At 39.0% G+C, this 12,569-nt stretch overlaps 1 protein-coding gene across 1 annotated transcript in view; it reads right to left on the bottom strand.

Annotated features, from left to right (window-relative positions):
• The window catches only part of MAGI3 (membrane associated guanylate kinase, WW and PDZ domain containing 3), a 283,777-nt gene that overhangs the window by 38,998 nt on the left and 232,210 nt on the right, over positions 1–12,569 (bottom strand). Inside the window, exons 10-12 of the mRNA XM_012000770.1 lie at positions 4,343–4,948; positions 3,081–3,112; positions 247–403 (exon numbers count right to left, since the gene is read on the bottom strand). Of these exons, the coding sequence (XP_011856160.1) occupies positions 247–403; positions 3,081–3,112; positions 4,343–4,948 (795 nt within the window). The remainder of the gene's footprint in view (positions 1–246; positions 404–3,080; positions 3,113–4,342; positions 4,949–12,569) is intronic.

The following is a 12,569-nucleotide window of genomic DNA, read 5'->3' as shown; positions in this document are numbered from 1 at the left end:
CTATTTATCTCTGTATTCTAGTTACCTAGTATGGCATCTGGTAGATAACTAGCACTTAAAACATGATTTTGAAAAAAATGAATGTGTGAATGTTGAATATACATGGAAGAAGTCCAGAGTTCTATTAAAATGGTAATGAAGGAATAACTTTTCAATATGCTTCTGAAAGATGGGAAGGCCCTAGTCTAAAATAAATCCAAATTTATCTTGTTACATGCTTTCCTGAAGTATTCCACAACTACTTACGTTTATCTTCATATAAAGTCTTAGATTTCAGGTAGACCTCAGAAGGATCCAATTTTGGGGATCCTGACCTGATAATGCTGGGTGGAAAAGGCATAGGCTGAGGAACAGGCTCATTTATGGCCTCCAAACTTCCTGAATTTTCCTTTTTATCTGTTTTCTGAAATGGAAAAGGGCCTTACTTAGTATTTTTTAAAAATCAGATGGTTGATTAATTCATAAAACTGATATCTGAAATGGATATGTCAACTGATTATAGTTGTAAAGGTGGCAGGATCAAAGACACAGCAAATTTACAGTTATAGGAATTCATTTTCATAGCAAGGTGTATTTGAAATGTATTTAACTTAAATTAGAAAAAAGTTTACAGTAATATCAACTGAAGAGCCTTAGTTAGTCCTATGTTTAAACAATTTTGCCCTTTTCTCCACCACCAAGACACAAATTGACTTTGAGATGAAGATAAATAAAAATACAACACAATACGGCACTTCTAAGTAAAGTAGGAAGAAGATTCAGAGCATATCTTCATAAAATTCTTGGCCCGGCCCACTTCCCATTCACTGAGTTTAATTTCTAAGGAAGATGTTTAAGATAATACTCTTTCTAAGAAAACAGGAGAGGTTAACTCTAATTTAGGTTATAAAGATGGCACTGTGAAAACCCTGCCTGGCCAATTCATACATATTAAGAGAAAATGTACCATGCAAGACAATTAGATAAGGGAAAACACAGTAGCATATTTTGATATTTTTCCTATTCAGATAGCACTTTTCCAAGATAATAGTCAAGCAAAATGACTTATTTAATAAAATGTTAACAATGAAATCCAATAAATAGCCCAAGGAATATGGTTTTGAGACCAGTTTGTTTTCCTGGATTATTGTTAGGAGAGGGAGATTATGGATGTTTGTGATCATTAACAATGACTAGAATGCAGGGGCACCGGCTTGTCAGGGAGTAATCAAGGCTCAGCCACTACAAAGTGTTGGCCTAGAGGGGACCCTTCAATCTCCCGGACCCAGTGAAAAGGGAGAGAAGCTAAAGGTAGTCTCCCACCATTTCCCCCACACATCTTAGCATTCTGTCAGAAGCGGTTGAAGTTCATCAGACCCTTCCATCAATTATAAAGCATTAGGGACACTGCGGCTGCAGTGGCATCCATTATGAAATAGATATGGTGGCACAGGAATTAAAAATGATTACTAGAGGAACCAGAGAAACGTAGAATATGTGCAATTTGAACTGAATGGACAAAAACAATTTCTGTTCACACTAGACCCAAGTAGTATAAGCAGTCAATGAAAAGGGCAGAAGTTGGCCAGGCATGGTGGCTCACGCTGGGAGGCCGAGGTGGGCAGATCATCTGAGATCAGGAATTTGAGACCAGCCTAGCCAATGTAGTGAAACTCCATCTCTACTAAAAATATAAAAATTAGCCATGTGTGGTGACGTGCACCTGTAATTCCAGCTCCTGGGAGGCTAAGGCACAAGAATTGTTTGAACCTAGGTGGCAGAGGTTGCAGTGAGCCAAGATCACACCACTGCACTCCAGCCTAAGTGATGGAGTGAGACTCTGTCTCAAAAAAAAAAAAAAAAAAGGCCCCAGAAGCTGAGTGATTCTTTTTAATCCATAAAACAGCAAATTTGCAGAGGATTCCTACTTGGTGGGCTAGAAATAACTAATTCATTTAATATAACCATCTATAGTTTATGGTTATGGAAGGCCATCTTTCGATTTTGAGATAAAAGACTCCAAATGAGCAAACTAGAACTAAATTAGAATTTTAAATAAAATTGTCTTTATATCCAAAACATTGCGGATATTTAAATAGCTACAAATGTGCACCTCGTAGAGTTTCTTCCACAAAGCAGTATTTGACGCACCCCTTTTAAAGTTCTTACTTTCTGCACAGGTCCTTAAATAGGCTACGTGGTTATTCAGAAGAACGCCAAAGACACTGTTTCAAGTCTTTCACTTTGACAACAAGCACATTTAGCACAGAAGGCCACAATTACTCTAGAAGTCTTGTTCAGTTAGCAGGATGTGGTGGTTCATGCCTGTAATCCCAGCACTTTGGGAGGCTGAGGCAGGCAGATCATGAGGTCAAGAGATCGAGATCATCCTGGCCAACATGGTGAAACCCTGTCTCTACTAAAAATGCAAAAAATTAGCTGGGCATGGTGGTGTGCACCTGTAGTCCCAGCTACTTGGGAGGCTGACGCAGGAGAATTGCTTAAACCTGGGAGACGGAGGTTGCAGTGAGCCAAGATGGCGCCACTGCACTCCAGCCCGGGCGACAGAGCAAGACACTGTCTCAAAATAAATAAATAAATAAATAAATAATAAAAAGAAGCCTAATTTAGTCTTAAAAGTAAGGAGATTATCTAAAGGTGCATGCACATTTATAGTCCCCAAAAAATTATGTGAACTACTACGTCTTCTCTTCAGGCAGGGGCAAGACGATGTAATAATTTATCATCTGTCTTAATGTTTAGGTCCTTCCTACCTTGTTTCTCTGAAACACAAAAGTAAAAAGACCTCTAGGTTGGTTCTTTGATGTGTTCACATTTTATAACTTAGAGAACAGGATTGTTGGTACAATAGGCCTTCAGCAGTCCTCCAGTTGCAATACTTACCCAGTGGAGCACATCTCCTCACTAGGGGGCTTTTTCAAATGCTTCCCTAGTTTCTGATAAATACAAGCCAAGGGCAGTATGCCTCCTAACTTCTCCCGGTCGACAATTATCACCACAGTGAGCCCCTCTTACAGAGGGGAATGTGACATCTTTCTCAGAGTGTTGGGGAAAGGATTTGAGGACCAGTGGATACTCACCATTTTGGTAGTTTTGGTTGGTGAAGGAGGACCTTAAAAAAAAATGAGCCAAAGTTTAAAACCAGAGGATGCATTCCCAGATCACAAATACTGCTGATGTTTATGATAAAACTAGCTTCAACTTTTAGTAGGCTAGTAAATTCTGTGTCTAACCTCCTATGTAGCAGGTATTATACATATATTATCTCATTTCATTTTTATAACAATCTGAAGGCACAAATGTTATGACCATCTTATAGAGAAGGTAAACTAAGATTCTTTCCTATACCAGAGAACCAGTAAGTGGCAAGGCAGGAGACTGACATCAAACCTGTATGACATGGAACTTTGGTGTCTTTGTTACACTTGTTGAAGCCCTGGCTTACTCTCAAGCACTCACATAGAGATTTCTACCTTACTCGGAGCACATTCCACCATCACTCAGAGAAGAAACCCATATGAATCAAAGAAATGAGAATAAGAAAAAAACTCCCGAAGAAGCTGAAGTGCTCATTTGCCTCAATAGTGAAAAGTAAAATCCAGAGAGATAAAAGAGTAAGTGGTTAAGTTTTATTCTTTAAGATACTAGTCACTTATAAGTATGGATTTAAGAAAGCCTATTAAAATTAAACTTTGTGATTATTCCTTGGAACTGGATTTGTAAATGTCTGGGAGCAGTTCATGTCAGCTGATGACCTTGAAAAATAAAAATTCTATTTCTCTCACATAAGCACTGTGCGGTTTAATTAACATCTACAGACAGATACTAGAGCTTAAGATAAAAGCTTTATGAGCACAAGCTATCATGATTGCCTCTGCAGAACAGATTAGCACACCATCCAACATTTTACTTATCCACAGAGATGCTAGCTCTTTCAAAACATCTTTGGTGCATTACAGAGGTCCAGATGATGCACCATTGGTTGAAAGAGTCAATTTCTATTACTGTCATCAACAGAGAAATGAAATTAACAGGATGTATTTCATTTGAAGTATCACAATGCCGTGACTCTCTCTAATCATTAAAGCCAAGAATCAGATTTTCAAAAGAATACAGAGGGAAATAAATCCATAATGGACATGAACGAAACCACTAATAACTTTTTAAAAACTGCTGGAAAAGATACTGCTTATGGAAACAATCAGACAGAACCTTAAGGAAAATGTGCACTAATTACTAGTTAAGTCTGCTGGGAACACATATTCTAAACTGTAAGGAAGGACAATCAATGGATATAAATGCTTGAACACTGAAACTTTTTCTATGTAGTGCTTTTACTTACCTCCCCTTAAGATAAGCAATGGTACATCGGCACCTACTGGAAACTGCTTTAGCACCTCTACCACTTGGAGATGTGTTAAATTCTGCACATTTTGATGGTAAATTTCCTTAATTATATCTCCTTTCTGAAGGCCTTGACACCACTGACTATCCAGTATCATTTTCACCTTCTGTCCAGTAGGGCTGTCGGCAATTGCAAACCCAAACCCTTTAGGGCCCTTAATCAAAGGGATAGTCACTAGTTCAGGCTGGGAGCTGCCTGACGATGCCATAGATACTCTCTGCTCACTTGTATCTGATGGTCCATTGAGACCATCACCAGTCAAAGTGTGTCCCGATTTTCCATTCTGCTCCAGAACCATTGTTCCTGGCTTAAAATCCTGAGGATTCATGCAAGTCTCTCCCTTGGTTAATGACTGTCCATTGATGACAGGGGTAGCAGCAACAATATCCACGACAGGATCTTCACTGTCATCAGGAAGTGGATAACCACGACATAAAGTGAGGTTTACATACTGATTGACAGGTACCAATTGAAACATCTGGACAACATCTGCATGAGTATGACCGAGGACGCAGTTGCCATTGATGTCTACAATAACATCACCTGGTAAAACATAATCATATTAAAAATATTAAAATCAACAAATAAGTTAAATTTTTGCTTGAGGGGCAAAAATAACTACAATTTAGTAACAAAATTTGAATTTTGGAAACCTCTATTAATTGCTGAAAAGACAGATTTCTAACACAGACATTCTCCCTTTTCTAACTCCTCTCTAAAAAGTATGTATGTCTAAAATCCTACTTTATTTCAGTAGCAAAGAATTTTCACTTCAAGCTCAAGTAAATCATTAAAAAAACCCTGTTAATTTATATTATCATTATTAGTATACCCTCTGAGTCGTATCTAAGTAGCCACGCAAAGCTATGCACATTGTAGCAGGTATTTAGTACAGGAGCAAATAACTCCACTGACTACTTGTACAAACTGTATTATATTTTTTGAATACATTAATTTTTTTATATATGTGTATGTATGTTTGTATGTATGTATATATACATACACTGACAAAGATGCTATCCTTAACCAAACTCTAGACAGGCTCCTCTGAGCTCTTTTTTCAGCAGGCCTCATCCTTGGCATGTCCTCCAGAGCCCAGCTTTAGCAAGAATTCTGCTAAGTTGGTTTAGCCAGAATCACCCAGTCTTGATATATGGTCTAAGCCCTCACTCCCCACCATTCTCCAGGTGATTATCTGATCGCCTCAGCCTGCATTCAGCAAGAATCCTGTCACATCCCTATAATAGCCAGAAATCCTCCTTCAGCCCGATACATACATATATATATATATAATGTTTTAATTTTACTTTAAGTTCCAGGATACAAGTGCAGAATATGTAGATTTGTTACATAGGAATACGTGTGCCATGGTGGTTTGCTGCACCTATCAACCCATCATCTAGGTTTTAAGCCCCACATGCATTAGCTATTTGTCTTAATGCTCTCCCTCTCCTTGTCCCCCAACCCCCAGCTGGCCCTGGTGTTTGTTGTTTGTTGTTCACCTCCCTGTGTCCACGTGTTCTCATTGTTCAACTCCCAGTATGAGAACATGAAGTGTTTGGTTTTCCGTTTCTGTGTTACTTTACTGAGGATGATGGCTTCCAGCTTCATCCATGTCCCTGCAAAGGACATGATCTCATTCCTTTTTATGGCTGCATAGTATTCCATGGTGTATACCACATTTTCCTTATCCAATCTATCATTGATGGGCATTTGGGTTGGTTCCTGTCTTTGCTATTGTAAATAGTGCTGCCAATAAACATACGTATGCATGTGTCTTTACAGTAGAATGACTTATATTCCTTTGGGTATGTACCCAGTAATGGGATTGCTGGGTCAAATGATATTTCTGGTTCTAGATCCTTAAGGAATCACTACACTGTCTTCCACATTCACTGAACTAATTTACACTCCCACCAACAGTGTAAAAGTGTTCCTGTTTCTCCACAGTCTTGCCAGTATCTATTGTTTCTTGACTTTTTAATAATCACCATTCTGACTGGCATGAGATGATATCTCACTGTGGTTTCGATTTGCATTTCTTTAATAATCAGTGATGTTGAGCTTTTTTTCATATGTTCGTTAGCCGCATAAATGCCTTTTTTTGAGAAGAATCTGTTCATATCCTTTGTCCTCTTTTTGACGGGGGTCAAACAGTCTATCTTTAAATACCACCTTATGTCTTGAGTTTAAGAAGCCATTGGCTGGGCGTGGTAGCTCAGGCCAGGCGTGGTGGCTCACATCTGTAATCCCAGCATTTTGGGAGGTCAAGGCAGGCGGATCACCTGAGGTCAGGAATTCGAGACCAGTCTGGCTAACATGGCGAAACCCCATCTCTACTAAAATATTAAAAAATTAGGCCAGATGCGGTGGCTCACGCCTGTAATCCCTGCACTTTGGGAGGCCGAGGCAGGTGGATCACCTGAGGTCAGGAGTTCGAGACCAGCCTGGCCAACATGATGAAACCCTGTCTCTACTAAAAATACAAAAAATTAGCTGCGTGTGGTGGTGCATGCCTATAATCCCAGCTACTCAGAAGGCTGAGGCAGGAGAATAGCTTGAACTCGGGAGGCAGAGGTTGCAGTGAGCCAAGATCACGCCACTGCACTCCAGCCTGGGCAACAAGAGTAAAACTCCATCTCAAAAAAAAAAAAAAAATTAGCCAGGCGTGGTGGCGTGCGCCTGTAATCCCAGCTACTTGGGAGGCTGAGGCAGGAGTATCACTTGAACCCAGGAGGCGGAAGTTGCAATGAGTCGAGATTCTGCCATTGCACTCCAGCCTGGGCGACAAGAGTGAGACTCGGTCTCAAAAAAAAAAAACAAAAAAAAATTAAACAAAACAAAAGCCATTGATTACAATGTACTTTAAAAATTCATTCTACTTTGAGAAATATTGAACTGAAGATTAGAATGATGTTAATTTATGAATGTATTTTCTTATAGTATCCTTTTTTTGCAGCAATTTTGAATTTGATTTATAAATCAGATTTCAAAAGGTGAAACAAGCAACAAAAAATTCAACAGAAGCAAACAATGCATTATTGAAGACACTGAAAAGTCAGCTTAATAAATCCCTCTAAAAGTTGGTTTTGCTTTCCTGATTTTACATTAGTATGAACATTTTGGTTGTAGAATCATTACCACTCGACGGTCATCAGTTGGGTATTTTTTAACACAGTCTTGACTTAAAATTTGACCCCTGTTGTCTCATCAGTTTGCTTTTACTTGAATATGATTATTTAAAAGGTTATTGCCAAATAAAAGTGCTTTAATTTGTTCTGATGGGTTTTAAGAAACTCAATCTGGTATTAAAGCTCCCAGAATTTTCATGGAAATATTGTATTGTCATGCAAATTAGATAAGCATATTAGACAAATATGAAACTATATTTTGAAATCCTGACAGCATACACAATACCTAACACGTGTTTCATGGACAAAATGTTGAAAAGGTCAAAACTGAAGACAAAAGAACCTTACTATTAATTTTAATCTCTAAAGTTTGTTAACTTTATAAAGTAACAAAGTAGAATAAAAATAATTTCCTTTACAAGTATAACTTTTGATTATTTTAAGTTTTCTTGTTTTAAGTTTTTGTTACCTCAGTGGGAAAGCATAATATGAGAGATAAAAAAATACTATGACAATTCAACCATCCGAATGTTGGTCCATATTTTCATGGTATGTGAAATAAGAGAGGATTAGAAAAGTCTAGCAAACACTGAAAAAAGCAACCTCAGTATAATACTAAAATCTTTCTGGAAAACAATGCTTAAACTTCCCCCCGCAATCAGAAATTAGTCTTCAACTTTCTCCAAGTGCCTGAGCCACAAACACTGCCAGCCATATTAAAATATCCAGCAATTACCAAGTAAAGGCTTTAGGAAACTACAGAAAAGACAAGTTTACACAACTTTGTAAAAATGGTAATATTTATGTCTATAATTCTTAACATAGGAGTTCAATTTAATAACCAGTAAGATTAAGGAAGAAAACAAACTTGGGAAAAACTGCAAGATTGAACAATTTGATACCATGATAAATACCACAAATGACCTTTTTTCAAATTAGATTATAGGTAAATGCTAACTCCAAAAGTATCCTTTATAATTCAAGAAAATCAAACAAATAGTTTTCTGAGATGATTAATAAATCTTTAGTTTTATATAGTAAAAGAATTATCTCAAAATTACATAAAATATTTCAAAATATTAATGAACTTAATGTTTTCTCCAACAGTTTTCACCTGTTTGTAAAATGGCCCACCATCAAAGATAATAGGCATTTAGTTTAGAGGATAGATGGTGACAGAGGGCAGAGCAAGGTGGTGGGATAGAAGCCTACACTACTCATCCCCTTGCCCCCACAGAAACACCAAATTTTAACAACTAACTACATACTAAAAGTACTGTTACAAGAGACAAAAAGCAGGTGAGCAATCACAGTGTCTGGTTTGGACTTCGTATCACTGAAAGAGACACTGAAGAGGATAGGAAAGGCAGTCTGGAATTGCCAGTGCTACCCCTCCCCCATCCTCCCTGCAGTGGCGGAGAGAATCTGTATGCTTGGGAGAGGGTGAGCACAGCGATTGTGAGGATTTGCATTGAACTCAGTGCTGCCCTGTCACAGTGGAAAGCAGAACGAGGCTGTAATCAGCTGATATATGCCAACAAAGGGAACATTTGGGCCGGCCCTAGTCAGAGAGGAATTGCCCATCCCAGTGGTTGGAGACTGAGTTCCGGCAAGCCTCTCCACTGGGGGCTGTAGTGCTCTGGGGCCCTGAGTGAAGAGGGGCAGTCTAGGCCACAAGGACTGCAATTCCTAGGCAAGTCCTAGTGCTGAGCTGGGATCAGAGACACCTGACTGCAACCTATGAGACACCTGACTGCAACCTATGAGACACCAGCCAGGGCAGCTAAGGGAGTGCTTATGCCACCTCTCCCTTACCTCCTGGCAGCGGCCACCTGGTATGGAGAAATCTACGTGCTTGGGAAAGGGAGAGTACAGTGGCTAAGGGACTCTTCATTGAACTCAGTGCTGCCCTGTCACAGCAGAGACCTGGCAGATTTCATCACCTGCCTACTCAAGAGCCCCTGGGCCCTGAATAACCAATAACAATACCCAGGTAATAAATACACCACAGACACTGGGCTCTGAGACATGCTGGCTTTAAGCGTGACCCAGCACATTCCCTGCTGTGGTAACTATGGTGAAACATTGCTGCTTGAGAAAAGTAGGGGGAAAGGTAAAGGTGACTCTGTCTTGCAGCTTAGGTACCAGCTCAACCACAGTAGGGTAGACCACCAAGCAGGCTCTTGAGGTCCCTGAGTCCAGGCCTAGGCTCTGGCTCAGCACTTCTGGACCTGGCCTGGATAAGATAAAAGCCCACTGCCCTGAAGGGTGAGTCCCAGGCCTGACAGCACTCATCACAAACTAACTGAAGAGTGGTTGTGCTTTAGGTGAACATTAGCAGTGGCCTGGCAACACCCCCACACCCCCACATAGGCCAGTGTTGGTGGCCACAGGGAGAGGTTCCTCTGTCTGTGGAAAGTGAAGAATGGGAAGAATTCTGTCTTGTGGTTTGAATGCCAGCTTACCCACAGTAGAACAGAATACCAGGTAAAGTTCTAAGGTTTTTGACTTCAGTCCCTGGCTCCCAGACAGTATCTCTGAATCCACCCGGGGCTTGGGGGAGCTCACCATCCTGAAGAGAGGGACACGAACCTAGCTCACTTTGCCACCAGCTGATCATAGGGCCCCAGGGCCTTCAGTGAATTTAGGTGGCAGCCAGGTAGTGGTTACAGCTAGCTGTGGGCAAGATCCAGTGCTGTGCTGGTTTCATGTCTCACTCAGCATAGTCCCAGTGGTGGTGGCCACAGGGATGTTTATGTCCCCCAACCCCCAGTTCCAGGAGGCTCAGCACAGAGAGAAAGAGAAAGACAGAGAGTGAGAGAGTGAGAGAGTGAGAGAGAGAGAGAGAGAGAGAGAAAGATAGAGAGACTTTATTTGTTTGGAAGAATGTAAGGGAAAAGAACAAGAGTCTCTGCCTATTAATCCAGATAATTCTTCTGGATCGTATCCAAGAATACCAAGGTGGTCCTTATATGAGTCTGCAGGAACCACAGTGTTATTGGGTTTAGGACCCAAGTTCCTTTGAATACCTGGAAAGCCTTCCCAACAAGGATGGGCACAAACAAACCCAGCCCGCAAAGACTACAATAAATGGCTAACTCTTCAATGCCCAGACACCAACAAACATCTACAAGCATCAAGACCATCCAGGAAAACATGACTTCACCAAATGACCCAAATAAGGCACTAGGGACCAATCCTTGAGACACAGAGATACATGACCTTTCAGATAGAAAATTAAAAATAGTTGTTTTGAGAAAACAACAACAACAACAAAAAAATCAAGATAACAGAAGAAATTCAGAATCCTGTCACATAAATTTAACAGAGACTGAAATAATTAAAACAAATCAAACAGAAATCTAGAGTTGAAAAATACAACTGACATGCTAAACAATGCATCAGAGTCTCTTAACAGTAGAATCGATCAAGCAGAAGAATTAGTGAGCTTGAAGACAGCCTATTTGAAAATATACAGTCAAAGGAGACAAGAAAAAGAATAAAAAACAATAAAGCACACCTACAGTATCTAGAAAATAGCTTCAAAAGGGCAATTCTAAGAGTTATCGGCCCAAAAGAGGAGGTACAGAAAAAATGGGGTAAAAAGTTTATTCAAAAGGATAATATCAGAGGACTTCCCAAACCTAGAGAAAGATACCAAGCCCATGAAGGTTACAGAGCACCAAGCAGATAGAGCACCAACCGAAAGAGGACTACCTCAAGGCATTTAAAAATCGAACTCCCAAAGGTCAAAGATAAAGAAAGGATCCTAAGAGCAGTAAGAGAAAAGAAACAAATAACATACAAAGGAGTTCCAATATGTCTAAGAGCAGACTTTTCAGTGGAAACCTTACAGGGCAGGAGAGAGTGGCATGACATATTTAAAATGCTTAAGGAAGAAACCTTTTACCCCTGTAATAGTGTATCTGGCGAAAATATCCTTTAAGCATGAAGGAGAAATAAAGACCTTCCAGACAACAAAAGCTAAGGGAGTTCATGAACGCTAGATCTGCCCTATAAGAAATGCTAAAGGGGGTTCTTCAATATGAAAGAAAAGGACATTAATGAGCTATAAGAAATCATCTGAAGGTACAAAACTCACTGGTAATAGCACACAGAAAAACACAGAATATTAAACTGTAATTGTGGTGTGCAAAATACTCTTAAGTAGAAAGACTAAACAATAAACCAATCAAAATAATAACTAGAACAAATTTTCAAGACAAAGACAGTACAATAAGACATAAAGAGAAACAACAAAAAATTAAAAAGGAAGGGATGAAGTTAAATTGTAGAGTTTTTATTAATTTTCTTTTTGCTTGTTTGCTTCTTTGTTTATACAATCAGTGTTAATTTGTCATCAGTTTGTAATTATGAGTTATAATATAGTATTTTCAATCCTCCTGGTAACCTCAAATAAAAAAAACACACAATGGATACACCAAAAATAAAAAGCAAGAAATTAAATCATACCACAGATAAAATCACCTTCACTAAAAGGGAGACACGAAGGAAGGAAAGAAGGAAGAGAAGATCACAAAACAATCAGAAAACAAATAACAAAATAGCAGGAATAAGTCCTTATTGATCATTATTAATAACATTGAATCCATATGGACTAAACTCTCCAATCAAAAGACACAGAGAGGATGAGGGAATAAAAAATGCAAGACCTGATGATCTATTGCCTAGAAGAAACACGGCACCTGTAAAGGTACACATAGACTCCAAATAAAGGACTAGAAAAAGACATTCCATGCCAGTGAAAACCAAAAACAGTAGGAGTAGCTACATTTATATCAGACAAAATAGATTACAAGACAAAAACTGCAAGAAGAGACAAAAAGGTCATTATATAATAATAAAGGGGTAAATTCAGCAAGAGATATAACAATTGTAAATATATATGCATCCAACACTGGAGTACCCAGATACATAAAAGCAAGTGTTATTTGCTTTACTAGAGCTAAAGAGAGAGGTATTTTATTATATATTACAATTATATATTATATATATTTATTACATAATATATG

This window comes from Mandrillus leucophaeus, unplaced genomic scaffold, assembly GCF_000951045.1.
Source record: "Mandrillus leucophaeus isolate KB7577 unplaced genomic scaffold, Mleu.le_1.0 Scaffold64, whole genome shotgun sequence".
Lineage (NCBI taxonomy): Eukaryota > Metazoa > Chordata > Mammalia > Primates > Cercopithecidae > Mandrillus > Mandrillus leucophaeus.
Note: the sequence above shows the minus strand (reverse complement) of the source record. Positions and strands in the feature narration are given on the sequence as shown.